This window comes from Rhincodon typus, chromosome 5 (genome assembly GCF_021869965.1).
Source record: "Rhincodon typus isolate 14 chromosome 5, sRhiTyp1.1, whole genome shotgun sequence".
NCBI classification, from domain to species: domain Eukaryota; kingdom Metazoa; phylum Chordata; class Chondrichthyes; order Orectolobiformes; family Rhincodontidae; genus Rhincodon; species Rhincodon typus.
In genome coordinates, this window is record NC_063336.1 from 36,028,211 (window position 1) to 36,047,902 (window position 19,692).

Below are 19,692 nucleotides of genomic sequence, written 5' to 3' on the forward strand. Positions count from 1 at the left end.
TGAGTCCCTATAATCAACATTTTGGGGTCATCATTGACCAGAAACTTAACTGGATGAATATCTAGTTCATGGTCCATGTATTCCAATTAGAACTTTTAGTTTTAGGAATTAAAGTTTAACAGTGGAAAATGGGTTAAATATAACCAAAGCACCTTGATGTTTTAAAAATCTCAGGTCATGTTACTTTAGAAGGATAACAGCTATGAAGGTAAGATGACTACAATGCTGGGCTTTAGTGATTGACCCAACATCTAAGACAATTGACAGTCCAGAAGTTTACGTGTGTTTGTTTAATAGGGTCAGAACAGAAGCTATGGAGCTAGAAAAGCATCAGGTGGCTTACTTAGCTGAAGAAATGGTGTCTGCAAAGCTTGTGGTAATGGCAGCCCAGAGGGAGATAGGGCCAAATTAGCTAAAAGTTTTTACTAAACCCTAAAAGCCAAGTTAAAGACAGCCTGGAGCAGGCTACTTTGTCATGGAGATGGCTGGAGATTTCGAAGTTCCTCTGCTTTTTCAAGTTATCTAGATATGTGTTTATTGGGTGTTGCAGTTTTGGATCTGACAGAGTTCTGAGGCAAGGAAGCGAGTTCAGGCAGTATACATGCAGCTGTGACTCCAGACAGTTAGGCCAGGAAGTGTTCTTGTAAGTCATTGTTAGTTCAATAACGGAGAGTGGGGTAAAGGAAGTCAACAGGCAGCATTTGCTTTACTCAGCTGAGAAAGGGTGGAGCTTGGTGAAATTCCACAGCAGCTTGGTGAAGCTAGTGGTTTGATAAAAGCTGAAATTGTGTCAGACTCTTGGGAGCAATCTCAGGAGTCCTGGGGAATACCGTCTTGGGAAAAGGTGCTGAAATACCTAGATGTGAGCAGTTGTTGAGACAGTGCAAGTTGGAGAGGCTTTATATGTGGCTGTTTCGAAGGCTACAAATTCTAAAGAGAAGAATTGGAATCCCTTGCAAAGAAGATTCAATTTGGGGATTTTTTTTTCATCTGCATTGTTTCGCTAACATCTGGCCAGAATCTGTCTTAATTGCATCAACTGTTTAAAGTTTAGCCAGTGTGGGGGGAGATGGATGTTCAACCATAGTTTGTTAATCCATATTTTCTTATTTTATTTCTGAGTGTAAGAATCTAAGTTGTACATACAGTGTATATGAATTCAAACTGAGCATTTATAACTATCTTACATGTTCAGTATAGATTTTTAGCCATGATTGCTTCTGTGTGCTTTGTTGAAGTTCGTTTATTGAAGACATTTTTTTGGAAATTTCAATTCAACCTAAGAATCCTGCAACTTATTCTTTAAGCCTTGGTTCTTCCACACATTTTATCCTTTAAAAGATTACAGTCAATCAATTCAGATCATAGCCAAGCTTGTCCACTTTCTCATAACATCATATAAATACTGTAGCGACAAGAGTACACCAGAAGCTGGAAATTTTGCAGCAAGTAACTCATTGTCTGACCTCCCCAAAACCTGCCAACAATCTACATGGCATGTCAGGAGAGTGATGGAATCAGGCTCTCTGAAAGTTGTTAGATCAGATAGCATTGGTAGTCAATCCCAGCAGTCAAACCCCAAGGATGTAGATGCAGTGCTACAAGAAGTGCACCACTGACCTCCCAGGAATAGTCAAACTACTAAATGCATTTTTAAATGTCACATCCCACTGATTGCATGACTAGATCAATGTACCATTGTTCATTGCCTACTGTTGCAAGCCTTTTGTTCATTTTGGAAGTCTGGATTTGATATCAACTATTCAAATATGATAAGCCACATCACCCATATTACACTACATCAGTGACAGCCTTACTTCCCTCTTGCATTACCAGGCAGTATAACACTGGGGGCAGCAGGACTTGGGAGATATTGTGCCTGCAAGTCCTTACCCCTATGGAGGAGACACTCCTCTCCATCACTAAAGCGACAAAGGCTGAGGGGTAGTTAATGAGATGCCTCCTGCACATCCCTCACATGGATACTAACACCTTAGCCTTGGACAGTGAGAGAGCACAATCAGGTGAGCACCTCTTTGTGATAGCTCCACAGCTGGGCAAGGAGAAATTCCCCAAGCTGCTGGTTCTCGGAGGGTTGCTGGGGACCAGCACCAGCTCAGCCCCAGGCAGGAGAGGACCCTGTAGTATTGACTATCAGGGATGTCACTACACACAGACAGACAAGAGTAGCGGACAGGACATTTGGGAGGCAATGGCCCTCACTGCCCAGAGAGTCATGTGACTATCTGGCTGCCTCCATGGACAGGTTGGTGACTGCCAGGGAAAGCCAGGTCCAACACCCTCAGGATCTGCTGGAGAGGTGCACACATCAGCAACAAATTGCCCCAACCACTGGCCCTCAGGACTGAAGTCATGGCGATAGGGGGAGGGGAACCTGCTGCACATTGCAGTGTCTCTTCCTTACAAGGATACAGGAGGCATCCAGCCAGAGGAGGGACTACACACAGGTCCCTTATGGGTCTCCTCTCAGGACAGTCCTGAGCTGGTTGCGCCCCTTCACCTCCAACCCTTGGAAATTTACTCTGAGGACGTGACACTGGCATCTTGTTAGAACACCCCTCAGCATATCTGGTCGATCGAGGCAAGATGTTTCTTAGGTTGCCCAATCAAACCTTCAGGGCCAACATGCTCCACTGGCAGGCTCCCTTCATCCCAGCTTTGGAGCTATGGATGACATTATGACATAGTGGGAGACAGAGGAAGAAGAGTTATTGAGGGCTTTTTTAGTGGCATGTTTGACAAAGGACTCTACTTTATTTGGTACATTTCTAAGAATTGCACTGTTTTGAACTTATTCCTGATTGTTGTCTATTTGTGTTAGAATGATGCATAACTTAATGGCCGCACGAGAAGTTTGTGCTGAGAACCTACTGCAGCTTGGGGAAACAAGAGGCATTTAGGGGGCAACAGGTGCTGTTGTCACCATCGTCCCTCATCCTGCAATATCCCTGTTATTTCCCTGGCCTACGCGTACAAAGGTACTGCTGTGAATGTAGATGGTCAGCGATGCCTGTGGCAGGAGGCAGCCCAGCAATCAGGGAGCCGATACATTGCTAGGGATCACACAAGTCTCTGTGCTGGACAGTGGGTGTGTGTAATGTCTCCTTTAAAGGTCCTCACATCTGTCAGTGTTGGAGCCCCCTCCTTTACAGGGCTTCACTTCCTGCACCCACTCCAAGTGTAATCGAAACTATTTTCTTCCCCACTGTGCACTTTTGATTTCCAGCATGATTCAAAGTAACAATAAGTGCACTTTGGCCAGTGGCTTGCAGCCTCTGCCCTTATGTGTCATTGACCTGTGAAGAGCTGTCAACCCTGTCAAAATGTGTTTTTATGAATTAAATTGTTTTTCTCCACAGAATGTAGAGTGCAACATAGAACATTAAGTAATAGCATGTTCTGTCCCCTGTGTGTATGGGTACCAGATGAGTTAGTGGGTGGGTAAAGCAGGAAGGTGTAGTCGTGGAAATATGCACTGAATCTATATAGGGCTATGAGGGGCCATAGAGGAAGAGTAGAGGAGCATGGTGTATCCTACAGGGTATAATGGAGGGCCTTAACTGGCACTGACCATCTTTTATTTGATTTCAGAAAGGTTGGTAAGAAGGCACCTCCATGAAGGCACTGGGACAGCGTGGTGGCTCAGCGGTTAGCACTGCTGCCTCACAGCGCCAGGGACCTGGGTTCGATTCCACCCTTGGGCGACTGTCTGTGTGGGTTTCCTTCCACAGTCCAAAGATGTGCAGGCTAGGTGGATTAGCCATGCTAAGTTGCCTGTAGTGTTCAGGGATGTGTAGAATAGGTGGGTTATAGGGGGATGGATTTGGGTGGGTACTCTGAGGTCGGTGTGGATTTGTTGGGCCAAAGGGCCTGTTTCCACACTGTAGGGATTCTATTCTATGGTATGAAGCCCCTCTCTCAGTTACCTTACCATCCATTGTAGGATGGTGTTGCTCTCAAGCTGCATCGCAAGGCTTCTGATTGGCTCTCTAGCTTCAAAAGCAAAACCACCGTATTGGCTTATTATTACTATTTGGATTGGGAAGCTGTATCTGTGAAAACATCAAAGGGCGACTCTTCCTATTCAGATCGGGTTTAAGACGCGGGAACAGTCCTGACGCTGTTTTCCTACTCACAGAGGGAAAATCCAGCTCCTGGTCTTATCACAAGCTGCATGGCTTTTAGTGGAACTGAAGATAGATGGCTTTGGAGGATGACCATGAGCAACTCTGGGCCTAGATGAATAACTCGAGACAGTCTGGCAACAGTCTGAATTAGCTGACTGAAAGGGAGCAGCAATGTGGGATGGCAAGTACTGCATTTCAGAGACGGACCAGCGCATTCATGCACCTTTGCACATCCCCCACTTCCCACAGCAGTGTCTCAGTCGTATTGACTGATTCCTGAACTGCTGTGACACCCTGCAAGTTTCTATGAGAACTGATATCTGCATCCATGATGGCAGCAATCTAAGCTTCTGATGCTGCATCCAGACATTCAGTGGCTTACGCCTGTGCTGTAATGAAAGCCGAGTCATTGGCTATTAGATGGTAAGGTTGTGGGGAGTGTTGCTGAATAAAGAGACCTTGGAGTGCAGGTTCATGGTTCCTTGACAGTAGAGTCACTGGTGGATAGGATAGTAAAGAAGGCATTTGGTATGCTTGCTTTTATTGGTCAGTGCATTGAGTATAGGAGTTGGGAGGTCGTGTTGCAGCTGTACAGGACATTGGTTCAGCTACTTTTCCAGTATTGCGTGCAATTCTGGTCTCCCTCCTTTGGGAAGGATGTTGTGAAACTTGAAAGGGTTCAGAAAAGATTTACAGGAATGTTGCCAGGGTTAGAGGGTTTGAGCTATAATGACCTCCACAACGCATCTCACCTTTTAAGTTGTGCAGGTTAACTATAACTGATGCTAGCATGTCACATTTTGAGCCACCAGCTGAGCTGTGTAGTCACTCAGCATGATGGTTACTGTTGACTGTACCCAACTATCATAATGGGAATATCATAATAGTGCACCACAAACACTGCCTCTGTTTGTGGAACCTGACCAATTCAGCTTCTCTTCTCTCTTAACCAGCAATGATGATCCACAATTTTCTGGAGTTCAATGTATGGGAGACAAAAGCCATCTTCCTTTCCATTCTGCCATCAAATTCCAGCATTAATTCCATGTCCTTTACCTAACTTTGAACAAAATGAGAGTTTCAAGCCTGCTCTTGACAGCAGAGGATCCATTTTGGTCGCTGTCTAATAAAGGGACATTGGGTGAACTGTAGAGGTGACTGGCCCTCTCAAAAGGCTGCCAGCTAGATCTTTAGCTCTTTTTGTCCCGTTCCTCTGATTGTGGTGCTTTATCTATCTCCTTTGCTTTTATCCCACCATTGGCAGCTGTGATGTCAGTAATCTAGAACACACGATCGGGACTTGCCTTCCCAAACCGCTGTGGCTTTCTACCTCAGTCTCCTCTTTTAAAGTTCACTTTAAAACCCACTTGTTTGACTATTTTGCCGCCCTTCGCATTATTTCCTTCAGCCCAAGGTACATTTTTAACTGAAAGATTGAAAGGTTATCAGTGGTAGACAGGAATGTGGATTTGATATTAAAATATGTTTTGCCGTGATCTTACTTAAGAGTGGAGCAGACTCAAAGAGCTGAATAGTCTGCTCCAGCTCTTGATTTGTCCATAGGTTGGGAATCCTTTCTCCGAAAACCACAGGACTAACTGCTTTTCGGATGAAGGATACTTTTGGTTTTCAGGATACACTTACCTTACTATCTAAGATCTTTTACAAATCATCTCACAACTAAAAGCGAATTATTTATTTAACTCTTGGATTTGTTGTACTTTAGTCTTTTGGGGAATGGGTTCACTTTATCTTTATCAAAAACCTGATGGTATCTGTAAGCAATTTCCCATTAACTCTGAATTTATTATTCTTCATCAAAAACAAAGTTGCTGGAAAAGCTCAGCAGGTCTGGCAGCATTTGTGGAGGAGAAAACAGAGTTAACGTCTCGGGTCCGGTGACCCTTCCTCAGGACTGATGGTGGCTGGGAAAACATCAGTTTATATGCCGAAAATAGGGAGGTGGGTGGGGTAGGGAGTAAACGATAGGATAGAGCCCAAAGAGAGAGAAAGACAGTTGGACAGTCAAAGGAGTTGCTAACAATCAGGCTGGGAGGGTAAATAGTTGTTAATGGGGACTGTTAGTGACTAACAACAGGGGGTGTGTAGTGGCAGGCTATGTGGTCACAAGGCCTGGTGTGTGTGGTAGGGGGCTGGGACATGGGAGAGTTTAGGCCCTAAAATTATTGAACTCAATATTGAGTCCGGAGGGCTGTAGGGTCCCCAAGCGGAAAATGAGGTGTTGTTGCTCCAGCTTGCGTTGGGCTTCACTGGAACACTGTAGCAAGCCGGAGACAGAGATGTTGGCCAGGGAGCAAGGTGGTGCATTGAAGTGACAGGCAACAGGTAGTTCAGGGTCTTTTTTGCGAGTAGAACGTAGATGTTCTGCGAAGCGGTCACCAAGTCTACACTTTGTTTCCCCAACGTAGAGGAAACCACATTGTGAGCAGCGGATGCAGTAGACTTGATTCTGTCTAGACTAGTCTACTGCATTCGCTGCTCATAATGTGGTCTCCTCTACATTGGGGAAACGTTAACTCTGTTTTCTCCTCTACAGATGCTGCCAGACCTGCTGAGCTTTTCCAGCAACTTTGTTTTTGTTCCTGATTTACAGCATCCGCAGTTCTTTTGGTTTTTATTGTTCTTCATCTCCGTTTGCTGCTACACTTACCACTTTAGGTCCATTTGGGTCTGTTCAAGCCCTTTGGAAAAAAGTCTTTGCTTGTTCCAAAGGGACCTGAAGTCCCATTGGGGAAAAAAACTTTTTTAGATCTGTTTGGGGCAAGCAGAATCTTTTTTCAGCATGTCTACAGATCTACAGATTGGGGGTGGCACGGTGGCTCAGTGGTTAGCATTACTGCCTCACAGCGCCAGGCACCCACATGTGATTCCACCCTCAGGTGACAGCCTGTGTGGAGTTTGCACATTCTCCCTGTGTCTGCATGGGTTTCCTCTGGGTGCTCCGGTTTCCTCTCATTGTCCAAAGATGTGCAGGCTCGGTGGACTGGCCATGGGAAATGCAGGGGTACAGGGATAGGCGAGGGAGGGTGAGTCTGGTTGGGATGGTCTTCAGACGGTCAGTGTGGACTCGGTGGGCCGAATGGCTTGCTTCCACACCGTGGGGATTCTACGATTCTCTGTGAATCTATTTTCAAAGAAAGACCTTCGATTTCTAGGTCTTTTTGGTTTTTGGATGTGTGGATAAAAGATACCCAACTTGTGTCCATAAACCTTTGTAAAATGCCTTTGGCTTTTTTGAAAAAAATCATTTATGGGTTGTCAGCATTGCTGGCTCAGCCAGTATTTATTGCCTATCCCTATTTGGCCTGGAGGAAGTGGTAGTGACCTGTCTTCTTCAACCTCTACAGTCCATTTGGTGTAGGTACGCCCACAGTGTTGTCAGGGAAAGAATTCCAGGACTTTGACACTGAAGAAACAGTGATGTATGTCTAAGTCAGGATGTTAAGTGGGTTGGAGGGGAACTTGCTGCTGGTGGTGTTCCTGTGTATCCCTTATCCTTCTAGGTAGTTGAGGTTATGGGTTTAGAGATCCCTTTGTAAGGAACCTGGGTGATTTTCTGCATTGAAGGTGCAATATAAATATGAATCCTCGTTAATGTCATGTTGTTCCTACATTTTAAGGCTAAATTCCGCTTAGGTGGTTCTTATCTCTCTGACTGTTCTCCTCCATTGAAATACAGGAAGAACTACTCACAGCTGTCATAAAAACCAAAAGAACTGCGCATTTACCTCCTCCCTCCCCAGAATCCGAGGGCCCAAACATACCTTCCAGGTGAAGCAACACTTCACCTGCACTTCCCAGAATCTAGTCTACTGCATTTGCTGCTCACAATGTGGTGTCTTGGGGAAACGAGGCGTAGACTTGGCGACCGCTTCGCAGAACATCTACGTTCTTCTCGCAAAAAAGACCCTGAACTACCTGTTGCCTGCCACTTCAATGCACCACCTTGCTCCCTGGCCAACATCTCTGTCTCCGGCTTGCTACAGTGTTCCAGTGAAGCCCAACGCAAGCTGGAGGAACAACACCTCATTTTCCGCTTGGGGACCCTACAGCCCTCCGGACTCAGTATTGAGTTCAATAATTTTAGGGCCTAAACTCTCCCATGTCCCAGCCCCCCACCCCACTCACCAGGCCTTATTACCACATAGCCTGCCACTACACACCCCCTGTTGTTAGTCACTAACAGTCCCCATTAACAACTATTCACCCTCCCAGCCTGATCGTTAGCAAATCCTTTGTCTGTCTAACTGTCTTTCTCTCTCTTTGGGCTCTATCCTATCGTTTACTCCCTACCCCACCCACCTCCCTATTTTCTGCATATAAACTGACGTTTTCCCAGCCACCATCAGTTCTGAGGAAGGATCACCGGACCCGAAATGTTAACTCTGTTTTCTCCTCCACAGATGCTGCCAGACCTGCTGAGCTTTACAGCAACTTTGTTTTTGTTCCTGTGTTTGTTTTTGTACTCACTGCTGTGCATTGTGCCTGTAGCTGTGCTTTTTTGTAGGTCTTTCATTACCTCTTTAACATGTTCATATATATTCCAATACTTTTCCAAGTGAACCGCATCTCTCTTCTGTCTGTCGGGTCGATGGGTGCTGTCGATTCTTATTCCATATTTTACCTGTTTATTCATCATTCAGTCTGAATTTTCTACTTTTTGGTTTTGTGTATGTCTTGCATGCTCAATGTTATGTATGTAAAGATGTTCTGTATGTTCTTTACTGTGATATTACTGAGCAGCTTTACAGGTCAATTTGCCTCTGTTGTTTCCTGAATGTTTTAAAAGGAAATTTTTTAAGGTGATCTACTTGGCTGTTTATCACAGCTATTTTTGAATCTCAAATTCTGTTCAATTGATTTATTCTGTAGTCACAGTTGGTCAGGGTTGCCATAATTTTTTGTGGTTCTGATACTAGGTTGAGATGAATACAACCTCTTGTAATGTTCTGGGGCATGCAACAGTCTTATGGTTCATCTACATCTGACTTGAGACTCCTTGGATTTCCCAACTTATATTGAGTTACCCATTAGAATAACGTGTCTTACTTTTTTTTAAAAAAAGTTTCTTCGTAAATCAAACCCTCTCTCTTGATGATCCATAGGTTACCCCTAGCATCATTGTAGACGTTTTCAAGTTAGTGATGGATTTGTTGTGTGCCCATAGCAATTTATTCTGTATTTTTTTACATCCTAGAGTCATAGAGTCATGGAGATGTACAGCATGGAAACAGACCCTTTGCTCCAGCCTGTCCATGTCGACCTGATATCCCAAACCAATCTAGTCCCATGTGCCAGCACTTAGCCCATATCCCTTCAAACCCTTCCTATTTGTATACCCATTCAGATGCCCTTTAAATGTTGTAATTGTACCAGCCTACAACACTTCCTCTGGCAGCTCATTCCATACACGCACCTCCTTCTGCGTGAAAAAGTTGCCCCTAAGGTCCCTTTTAAATTTTTCCCCTCTCACCTTAAACCTATGCCCTCTAGTTTTGGACTCTGCTACCCTTGGTTTTTCACCCTATCTATGTCTGTCGTGATTCTATAAACTTCTATAAGGTCACTTCTCAGGCTCCGACACGCCAGGGAAAATAGTTCCAGCATATTCAGCCTCTCCCTATAGCTCAAACCCTCCCAACCCTGGCAACATCCTCTTAAATCTTTTCTGAATCGTTTCAAGCTTCACAACATTCTTCCTATAGTAGGGAGACCAGAATTGTACGCAGTATTCCAAAATTGGCCTAACCAATGTCCTGTATGGCTGCAACATGACCTCCCAACTCCTATACTCAATGCACTGACCAATAAAGGCAAGTGTACCAAATGCCTTCTTCACTATCCTGTCTACCTGCCACCCCAATTTCAAGGAATTATGAACCTACACTCCAAGGTCTCTTTGTTCAGTAACATTCTCCAGAACCTTACTATTGGGTGTATAAGTCCTGCCCTGATTTGCCTTTCCAAAATGCAGCACCTCACATTTATCTAAATTAAACTCCATCTGCCACTCCTCGACCCATTGGCCCATCTGATCAAGGTTTCGTTTTACTCTGAGGTAACCTTCTTCGCTGTCCACTACACCACCAACTTTGGTGTCATCTGCACACTTTCTATGTTCACATCCAAATCATTTATACAAATGACTAGAAAACCTGTGGACCCAGCACCGATCCCTGTGGCACACCGCTGGTCACAGGCCTCCAGTCTGAAAAGCAACTCTCCACCACAACTCTCTGTCTCCTAACTTTGAGCCAGTTCTGTACCCAAAATGGCTAGTTCTCTCTGTGTTTCATGTGATCTAATGTTGCTAACCAGCCTACCATGCGGAACCTTGTTGAATGCCTTATTAAAGTCGATATAGATCACATCCACCACTCTGCCCTCATCAGTACTCTTCGTTACTTCTTTAAAAAACTCAATTAAGTCAGTGAGACATCATTTCCCACACACAAAGCCATGTTGACTATCCCTAATCAGTCCTTGCCTTTCCAAATACATATAAATGCTGTCCCTCAGGAACCCCTTCACCAAGTTGCCCACCTCCGATGACAGGTTCACCGGTGTGTAGCTCCCTGGCTTTTCCTTACCACCTTTCTTAAATACTCAGCACCATATTAGCCAACCTCCAGTCTGCTGGCACCTCACCTGTGGCTATCGTTGATACAAATATCTCAGCATGGGGCCCAGCAATCACTTCCCTAGCTTCCCACAAAGTTCTAGGGTACACCTGATCAGGTCCCAGGGATTTATCCACCTTTCTTTTACATCACAGATGCATAGCAATACCATCTTGCAATCTGCTCACTCCACATTTTAAAACTATTTTCAGAACTGAAATGAAGGCAGCGAGGTTGCAGTGTACAATTTTCATGGCTGAAGAAGTGCAAAGTTAGGAGACAAACCATTCAGAGTCCTCACAGAAAATCATGAGGAATGTTTGTGCACGAATTTTGGACTAGTTTGGTTTACCTGTGGCTAGATCAGGTCAGAGACACCAAAGCTAATCTAAAATTAAACTGTCTGCTTCACCCTTTTCAAGTTAAAAAAGTTAATCCTTCCTGTTCTCCGGTCCAGGAGATCAACTGGACTTTAAAGAGAACAATCCTGAGGCAAAAGACTGTAATGCAAAATCATTTCCACTGTCCTTCAATTGTGGAGAACCTGTGGCTGGATTTCCCAGTTCTGAAATGCGATAAAATGAAAGTTGAATGGTGAAAATGGAATAGAACAATGGCCTAGACACTAGTATTCCACTTCCATTCCTGACCCTGACGATTTTTCTGAGGTTAGTGGGAGAGCAGGGTTGTCGGTTCGAAAGTCAAGTCACCATATCTGTCAGTGACTTGTCTTGAACAAGTCATGAGGGAGCCCATTAGGAGCCCATCTTCTGACATCTCAAGATGATCATGGTGGTGGTTGACCTCTATAAGTTCTCTGAGGATGGCCAGTTGCAACTTGGCAGGAACATGGGCTGCTGTGCTGAAACGGCTTCACTTCATGCGAAAAAAGTGAAAGTTTGCACAAAAGATCAGAATACCCTTTGCATTACCCCAGAATAGCCTTCTCTGGGATCATTCTGGGAGTACTCTTCTCTAAGACTGATCCTGTGAAAATTGTGCTTCATGGCAATGCTGGGGATAACATGAGCTGAAATCGAACTTGCTTCCTGATTCCCAGCTTCAATGGAAAAAAACCTGGCCCTGGGAGTTTATTTGAGCAAATTAAAATGGAGTACAATTCCCACTCCAAAGTAAAGTAGTTTGACTGCTTTTCAGGGGAGGCAATGGCCTAGTGGTATTATCACTGGACTGTTAATCCAGAGACCCAGATAATGTTCTGGGACGTGGGTTCAAATCCTGCCATGGCAGACGGTGGAATTTGAATTCAATAAATAGCTGGAATTAAGAATCTAATGATGACCATGAATCCATTGTTGATTGCCAGGGGAAAAACCCATCTGGTTCACTAATGTCCTTTAGGGAAGGAAACTGCCATCCTTACCTGGTCTGGTCTACATGACCCACAGCAATGTGGTTGATTCTTAACTGTCTTCTGGGCAATTAGGGATGGGCAATAAATGCTGCCTGGCCAGCGACGCCCTCATCCCGTGAATGAATAAATAAAAACACTTACAATCCATCCACCAAAGGGCTCTTGATTAAAAGTCTCACACTGAGTCACAAGTGAATATATAACTGGAAATACAAGAATGCTCTGTTATGTAAGGAAGTTAGGGGCTGCAGTGCTTCCACTTGGTCAAATTTAGAAACTCAACTAATTATTCTTAATTAACATCAATGATATAATTCAATTCATACCAAGTTTTACAGTGCCACTATTTTTCACTTATGTATAAACAAATTTTAACAGATATTGAATCATAGGAAAAATGCTAAAGTCGCATGTGATGAACATCCTTAAGAAGACAACACCACTAATATTACCTACCTTTAACTTCTGTGATGAATAGCAGGGAACATTTTCAAATATGTAATTTTACTTTACAGCTGTAATTTTTCAAGTGTAAAGACCTGTATATATACTACCAACAGAAATATACGATGTGGCAGCATATTTCAAAAGAATAAATGGTCCTACTTTAGAAAGGAAATGAAAGATTAACTTGGAACTGATACTTTCTTATCATTATGATTATTCATATAATTATTTATGAGCATGTACCAGGTTAATCAATACTGCTGGCGATCTGTGCCCACCCATAAGTTAAAAATGTCTAAAGCATAAAATGTCTCTGCATTTCAGTCTGAGCTATGTGTAAAGAACAGATGTTTCTGCACAGAGGCATGTCCTAAAATTTCCTCCTTTATGAGTAACACACTGAAGTAAAGAATAAACAGCAAAGAACTTTCAAAAGCCGCCATAAGGAATATAAACAAAAGCAGCAAGAATGGAAAATTAACATTTCCTATCACTCACCCGCTGTTCCATTTGATATAATTGAAGTGTTACTCAGGTTGGCCTTGTCCAGTTTTGAGCCAGCAGAAGTATCACTACTGCTCACTCGATTGTGCGGACTTGCTAGGTCCTGCATTTCCATAGACCTGTCGGGACATGAAAATTTCTTTGGTCACAATTATAAGTAAAACATTCAATGTGGAGCAATATAGTTTTTCAGTAGCTCCCACCACTTCAAAAAAACTTATGTTACCATTATTACAAAGTGTTTCAAAGACAGTGAAATGATCACTTTGGGAGTAATTTGCACAATCTTTATGTAACTTAGTTTATTTGTTTCAAAACAGGAAAAAAACAATTCATTTCTTGCATTAACCTTTACTGACATGTTTGTGGATCTCAGGACCTTGCTAAGGCACCACTTTGCTGCCCAAAATACATTTTATGCTCCTTTTATTGTATCACATTTCATTCATGCTATAGATGTAACAAAATTCCCCAGTGCAGTGCTTTCAAATGAAAGCATTGATTTCTACTTGAAATTACGTCACACTAGCATGTGCCATGCCCTTGAGAAGAGACAATTTACCCATTTGAAGTCAAAATAGAGTTTTTTGCACCATAAATGACCAACCTTTCTATCTGACATTCTTTAGAAATCAGCTCAATTTCCAGAAGCCTTAAAATAAAGAGCCTTAATTGTTTTCTTTACAAGCTAAAAATAATTGTAATTATATAATGCATATATTTTAATTTTTAAAAACTAAGAAAAAAAACAAATAATATCCACTATAGCAACAGTTAAAAACATTGAAGTGCATTTAAAATATTAAATGATTTCCAGACATTTACCTTTTGGTGCATTTGATTTTTCAGGAGTCAGGAATAAAGGGACATATGTAAAGAACTAGAGAGCTCTATGCATTCTCCAGTCTTGTTTTACAAAATGTGCAGGGATAATAGGAGATTCGTATCTAACTGCCATCTTTGCATATTTTCCTTTCCTTTGTGCATGTATCGCAAAACAAACTCTCCTGATTGGACAAAGATGGGATGGTTGGCTGGAATCCAACGCCAAATGGTTTCATTTGGTTCAAATTTTCCAGTATCTTGGAAAGGACACAACTCAAATTACTCTTGCAAGGTCATCTTCTGCACAAATTATACAATGACTTATTGAGAACTAAAATGAAATTTTACCAATTGAATTCTTAGTTTCGCTTCCATTTAAGCTGATGATGACATCTTGCATCATTGTAGGGACAGTAGGCAATGCTTGTGAAGCCATGTGAACTCCACTGCTGCTCTCTGGCACCTCAGTGACCTTCGTTATGCAAAAGGGGATGGAACTCTGGGAGATGTTGCAAACACTGCCTTCTTCAGCTTGGACGCAGCCTGGCACCTCAAAGCTCATGGCAATGATCATCAGCATAGCCACTGGTGATGAGGTCTTTGCTGTGATCTGAGGCTGCAGTCGTTAGCAGATTTCAGTGAGTTAACAAAGCAGAGGTGTTTGCTGCACAGTGTCCCGTTCAGTTCCCACGATCCACGAGCACCGAGGTGGATAAGGTCTCCTACTGAGATCCATATGCCTGTTCCCTCTTCCATCTTTGAGCAGCCTATCGTGCTCTGTGCCACCTCTGCTCATTCCTCCCATCATGTTCCCAGCCAAAGCCAGTGTAAGCGCCGCATTCATTTTCAGGAGAAAGTGGCTTGAGGCATACGGGTCAAGGTCATTCAGCATGTGCCACAATTCTCCCTGTCAAACAATTCCACAATTGCAGAAAGAACTGGCAGATATCAATCAGCAGTTAACCTGAAAGCAGCTGATGATTCATTTAAACAGCACCTGTGGGAAGATCCCTCGTGTTGTTGCACGCATGTTCAGTTGTGTCAAGTTAACAGAGGATGTTGGCTTAAGCATTTTGTTTCAAAATGGCAGCGATGTCATCAAATCAGTGTTACATGCTGATTGATATCACAATCTCTGCATGCTTCTGGCGGACACTGCCTATATGTGTTAATGCCCTCAGCAAAATGGAATCTGGAAGGGCTAGCTGTGTGCGAGAATACCATGGATGCCATATTAGATGCCAAGACGTTAGGTGCGATGGAATTGAATTGTGTAACAGTGGTCTTTGGTTTGTCCCTTTTGTAAAATGGAGCAACCGATTAAAAGACCAAATGCTCCTTCAGTGGGTGCAATAGCTGAAAATAGCACCTATTTTCAGGAAGGACAGACATCAAGCAGGAAACATTAGCTTTAGAAAGGACTCCACGTTTTCTGATTAATCCATTGTTGCAGAAATAAAAGCCAGAAGGGTCAATTTCCTGGCAACTGAGGGCAGCAAGATGCAGAAGAGATTGGTATAATCATTATGGATGGCTATTGCTGATGCAGTGAATACTGTCTCCAACACCCAAAATAGTGCTACATAGTACAGCATGAGGTTTAATGACCCATAGGATTGGCCAAGATAACTATTATCCCTGCACAGCCTGTAACACATTATTATTCCATCTTAACGGGGTAAAAAGGAAACTCACACTATTCAGAGGAAATACTGTAATCAATAACGTACTTTGTGGGTTTCATACTAAACTCAGAGTCCAAACACACATTGCTAATTAGAATTGGGTAACAAGGGATTATATGGACTCTGCATAGAGAAAAGTTTCAAGATATCTAAAAGCTGACAAGATTGTAATTATGTGTTTAAAAATGATGTGTGAGTAACAAGCAGGTTCCTCGAATACAGCATTCTCTCTTTAAGAAGGAAACAGCTGCATAAGAGAAAAACCAAACAACTGACTGGAGGTGAAGCATCGATTTAAAAAAGCCTTGATTGCACGCAAGAATGATGAATTTCAGAGTAACAGGACAGGATACAGGATAAGGAAAAGTATAAGTGAGGTGTCAATATCAGATTGGTATAGAGGTTCAGAAAGTGAAGCAAATCCATGGGAACACCACCATCTGTAAGTCTACCTTCAAGTCATACACCTTCTTGGCATGGAACTATGTCACTGGTCCTTTAAATGTTAATTTAAATAATATTCAGCTCTTCCATTCTTCTTAACAAAGTGTACAACCTTATATTTCCCCACATTATATTCCTTCTGGCCAGTTTTCACCTACTCCCTTAACCTGTCTATATCCCTCTGCAGACTCTTTGTGCTACCCTCATTGCATGTCTTGCCATCTATTTTTGTGCATTGTGAAAACTTGACTGTAGTGTAATCACTTCTGTCAATCAAGTTATTAATATATATTGAATATAATTGTTGCTTCAGCACTGGTTTCTGTTGCATTCTACAGGTTGCCATCCTGAAAATGTCTCATTCACTCCAACTATCTGTCTTCAATTAGTTAGCCAATCTTCTATCCATCTGTGCTACTCCAACACCATTGGCTCTTATCTTATTAAGTAGCCTTATGTTCAACACTCTATTGAAAGTTCAAATTTATTACATCTACTGTTTCCCCTTTATCAATCCTGCTTGTTAACTCCTCAAAGAATTCCCATAAATTTGTCAGGCATGATTGCATGATTTCATGATTTCCCTTTCATTAAGCCATGTTGACTCTGCTTGATTATATTATGTGTTTCTAAATGGTCTTCTACTTAGAAAAGACTCAAACATTTTTCCCAATCACAGATATTAAGCTAACTGGCCCATAATTACCGAAAGAACTGCAGATGCTATAAATCAGAAACAAAAACAAAAGTTGCTGGCAAAGCTCAGCAGGTCTGGTGGCATCTGTGAAGAAAAAAGTCAGAGTTAACATTTCGGGTCCAGTAACCCTTCCTCCGAACTCTGTACCTTTGAGTTCTGAGGAAGGGTCACCAGACCTGAAACGTTAACTCTGACTTTTTCTTCACAGATGCTGCCAGACCTGCTGAGCTTTTCCAGCAACTTCTGTTTTTGTTCCTGTGTTGTGGCCCATAATTACCCGCTTTTAGTCTACCTCCCTTTGTGAGCAAGTGTGTTACATTGGCAGTTTTCTAATCCATTGTGACTTTTCCAGAATCAAAGGACTTGTGGAAGTTTACTACCAGTGCATTCGCTATTTGAGTAGCTACTAATGATAAAGTGGGATACATTCCTGACCATGATGTTACAAATTGTGGTTGAATGCAATTCCGCTGCTGCTGATGGCCCAATGTGCCTCATGAATGAATGGTTTTGCATTGCTAGGTCTGTTCAATGTCTGTTCGATTTAGCTTGATGGTCCTGCTTTACACATAACGGATGGTATCCTCACAAAGCTGGGACTTTGTCTCCGTTTGGACTATGCAGTGACCGCTCCTCTCAATACTGTCTTGGAAGAATGCATCTGTGACAGTTAGATTGACAAGACAAGTTCAAGGAGATTTTTCTCTCCAGACAGAGTAGATGCAGACAAGATTTTTTCTCAGAATCTACAGTGACATTGCCATTTCCAGTGCCTACTTTGATACCAGGTGTTTCCTCTAGTTTCATTTGTTTCATTAGACTGACAGCTGAATACAACTGATGGCAAACGGGGTAATTTTAGAGGGGAGTTAAGAGTTAATCACTTTGCTGTGGCCCTGTCACGTGTAGCTGTTACAACATGGGAACAGGCAGCTGAACCGAATCAGCCTTTCTACCTCTGTATTCACAATGCAGTAAGAGTAAACCATTGAACAACCCACAGTCACTTCAATGGTTCCTAAACAGACCCTTGGATAACCTATTCCAGACTTTGAGAATGATTCATTTCCAGACACCGGTTTTCTTTATCTTAAACAAAAGTCTTTACTGCTTATTAAGTATCTTTATATACCTTTACCAGAGAGAAAATTAAACAACATGTTATCGAATTAATAGTTTAAATGAGAAACTTTTATTTTTAGCCCCATTCACACAAAAGACAGTCAAACAAACACGGTTAAGGTATAAGTGAAGGGAACTAACAAAACTGGCCAGGTTACTTAAATGGCTTTCAAAATACGTTGCTTCACAAGTGTAAATGTGGACTCCTTAGTTGCTTTATTGAAAGTGCTGATCAGGATCACATTCTTAGTTCACTCAGGCAAATGCAGCAATACTTCTAATTTAGATTTCTACTCTTTGGGATGCCAGAAGGTGATGTTGTGGATTAGATAGGGAGCTTTCACATCTTTATGCTGTCTTGTCAGCCCCTCATGTCCAATGAAAGCACAATCTTCCTGAGGCATAAATTACCACTCAATAACTGACTTCTGCCTGAACACAGGGTGTATTCCAAGCTTGCTTGAACCAATACCCTGATACTGACTTCCTTAATAACCAACTTCTGCTATCTGTTGAAACACAATGCTCTTTTCTGGGGTCGCTGTGTCTTTTGTAACTCTTTTAATCAATGCTCAGCCTGCAATTAGCCTCCAGGCCTGACCTCACAAAAAAAAACAAAGCTTGTTTGGTCTGTTCTTTGCCTCTGACCACAAGCTGTTTCAAAGTCCACAAGTCATTCTCAGCTGGCATTTCCAGTTAACAATTCCAAACCAAATTCAATAAAAGAATAAAAATAATGAAAAATCGGCGACAGTTCTAACACAGTCCAGACCAGGCAATGGTGTTCACCATGCTTCACTAAAGGTCATTAGCAACCAGCCTTTTTTTTTACTACAATTGATAGTGTTCTTTTTGATATTCATTCATGGGAAGTGGACATCACTGGTTAGGCCAGTGTTTTTTGCCCAGTCCAGTTGGCCTTGATAAGGTAGTGAGGAGCTGACTTCTTGAACCACTGCAATCCATTTGGTGTAGTTAAAACCCACAAAAGGTTACATTGTTGCCATTAGGCTATCTTATAATTCCAGATTTTATTGATTTCAAGTCTTACTATCTGCCACAGTAGGATGTGAACCCATTCTCTCAGAACATTAGCCTGGAGTTCTGGATCACTAGTCCAGTGATGATATCACTTACACTGGCAGCATCTGTGAAGGAGGAAAACAGAGTTAACGTTTCAGGTCCGGTGATCCTTCCTCAGAGCTGATGGTGGCTGGGAAAACGTCAATTTATATGCAGAAAATAGGGAGGTGGGTGGGGTAGGGAGTAAACGATAGGATAGAGCCCAAAGAGAGAGAAAGACAGTTGGACAGACAAAGGAGTTGCTAACGATCAGGCTGGGAGGGTGAATAGTTGTTAATGGGGACTGTTAGTGACTAACAACAGGGGGTGTGTAGTGGCAGGCTTTGTGGTTACCATGTGGTTACCATAGCCATAGCCTGTGGTTATCACATAGCCTGCCATTACACACCCCCTGTTGTTAGTCACTAACAGTCCCCATTAACAACTATTCACCCTCCCAGCCTGATCGTTAGCAACTCCTTTGTCTGTCCAACTGTCTTTCTCTCTCTTTGGGCTCTATCCTATCGTTTACTCCCTACCCCACCCACCTCCCTATTTTCTGCATATAAACTGACGTTTTCCCAGCCACCATCAGCTCTGAGGAAGGGTCATCGGACCCGGAATATTAACTCTGTTTTCTCCTTCACAGATGCTGCCAGACCTGCTGAGCTTTTCCAACAACTTTGTTTTTGTTCCTGATTTACAGCATCCGCAGTTCTTTCGGTTTTTATATCACTTACAC

The 19,692-nt window shown here is 42.7% G+C and overlaps 1 protein-coding gene across 1 annotated transcript in view; it reads right to left on the reverse strand.

Annotated features, from left to right (window-relative positions):
- eya4 (EYA transcriptional coactivator and phosphatase 4) overlaps window positions 1–19,692 on the reverse strand; it is a 255,425-nt gene that overhangs the window by 171,617 nt on the left and 64,116 nt on the right. Inside the window, exon 3 of the mRNA XM_048596526.1 lies at window positions 13,110–13,234. Coding sequence (XP_048452483.1) covers window positions 13,110–13,230 — 121 coding nt within the window. The 5' untranslated portion in view covers window positions 13,231–13,234. The remainder of the gene's footprint in view (window positions 1–13,109; window positions 13,235–19,692) is intronic.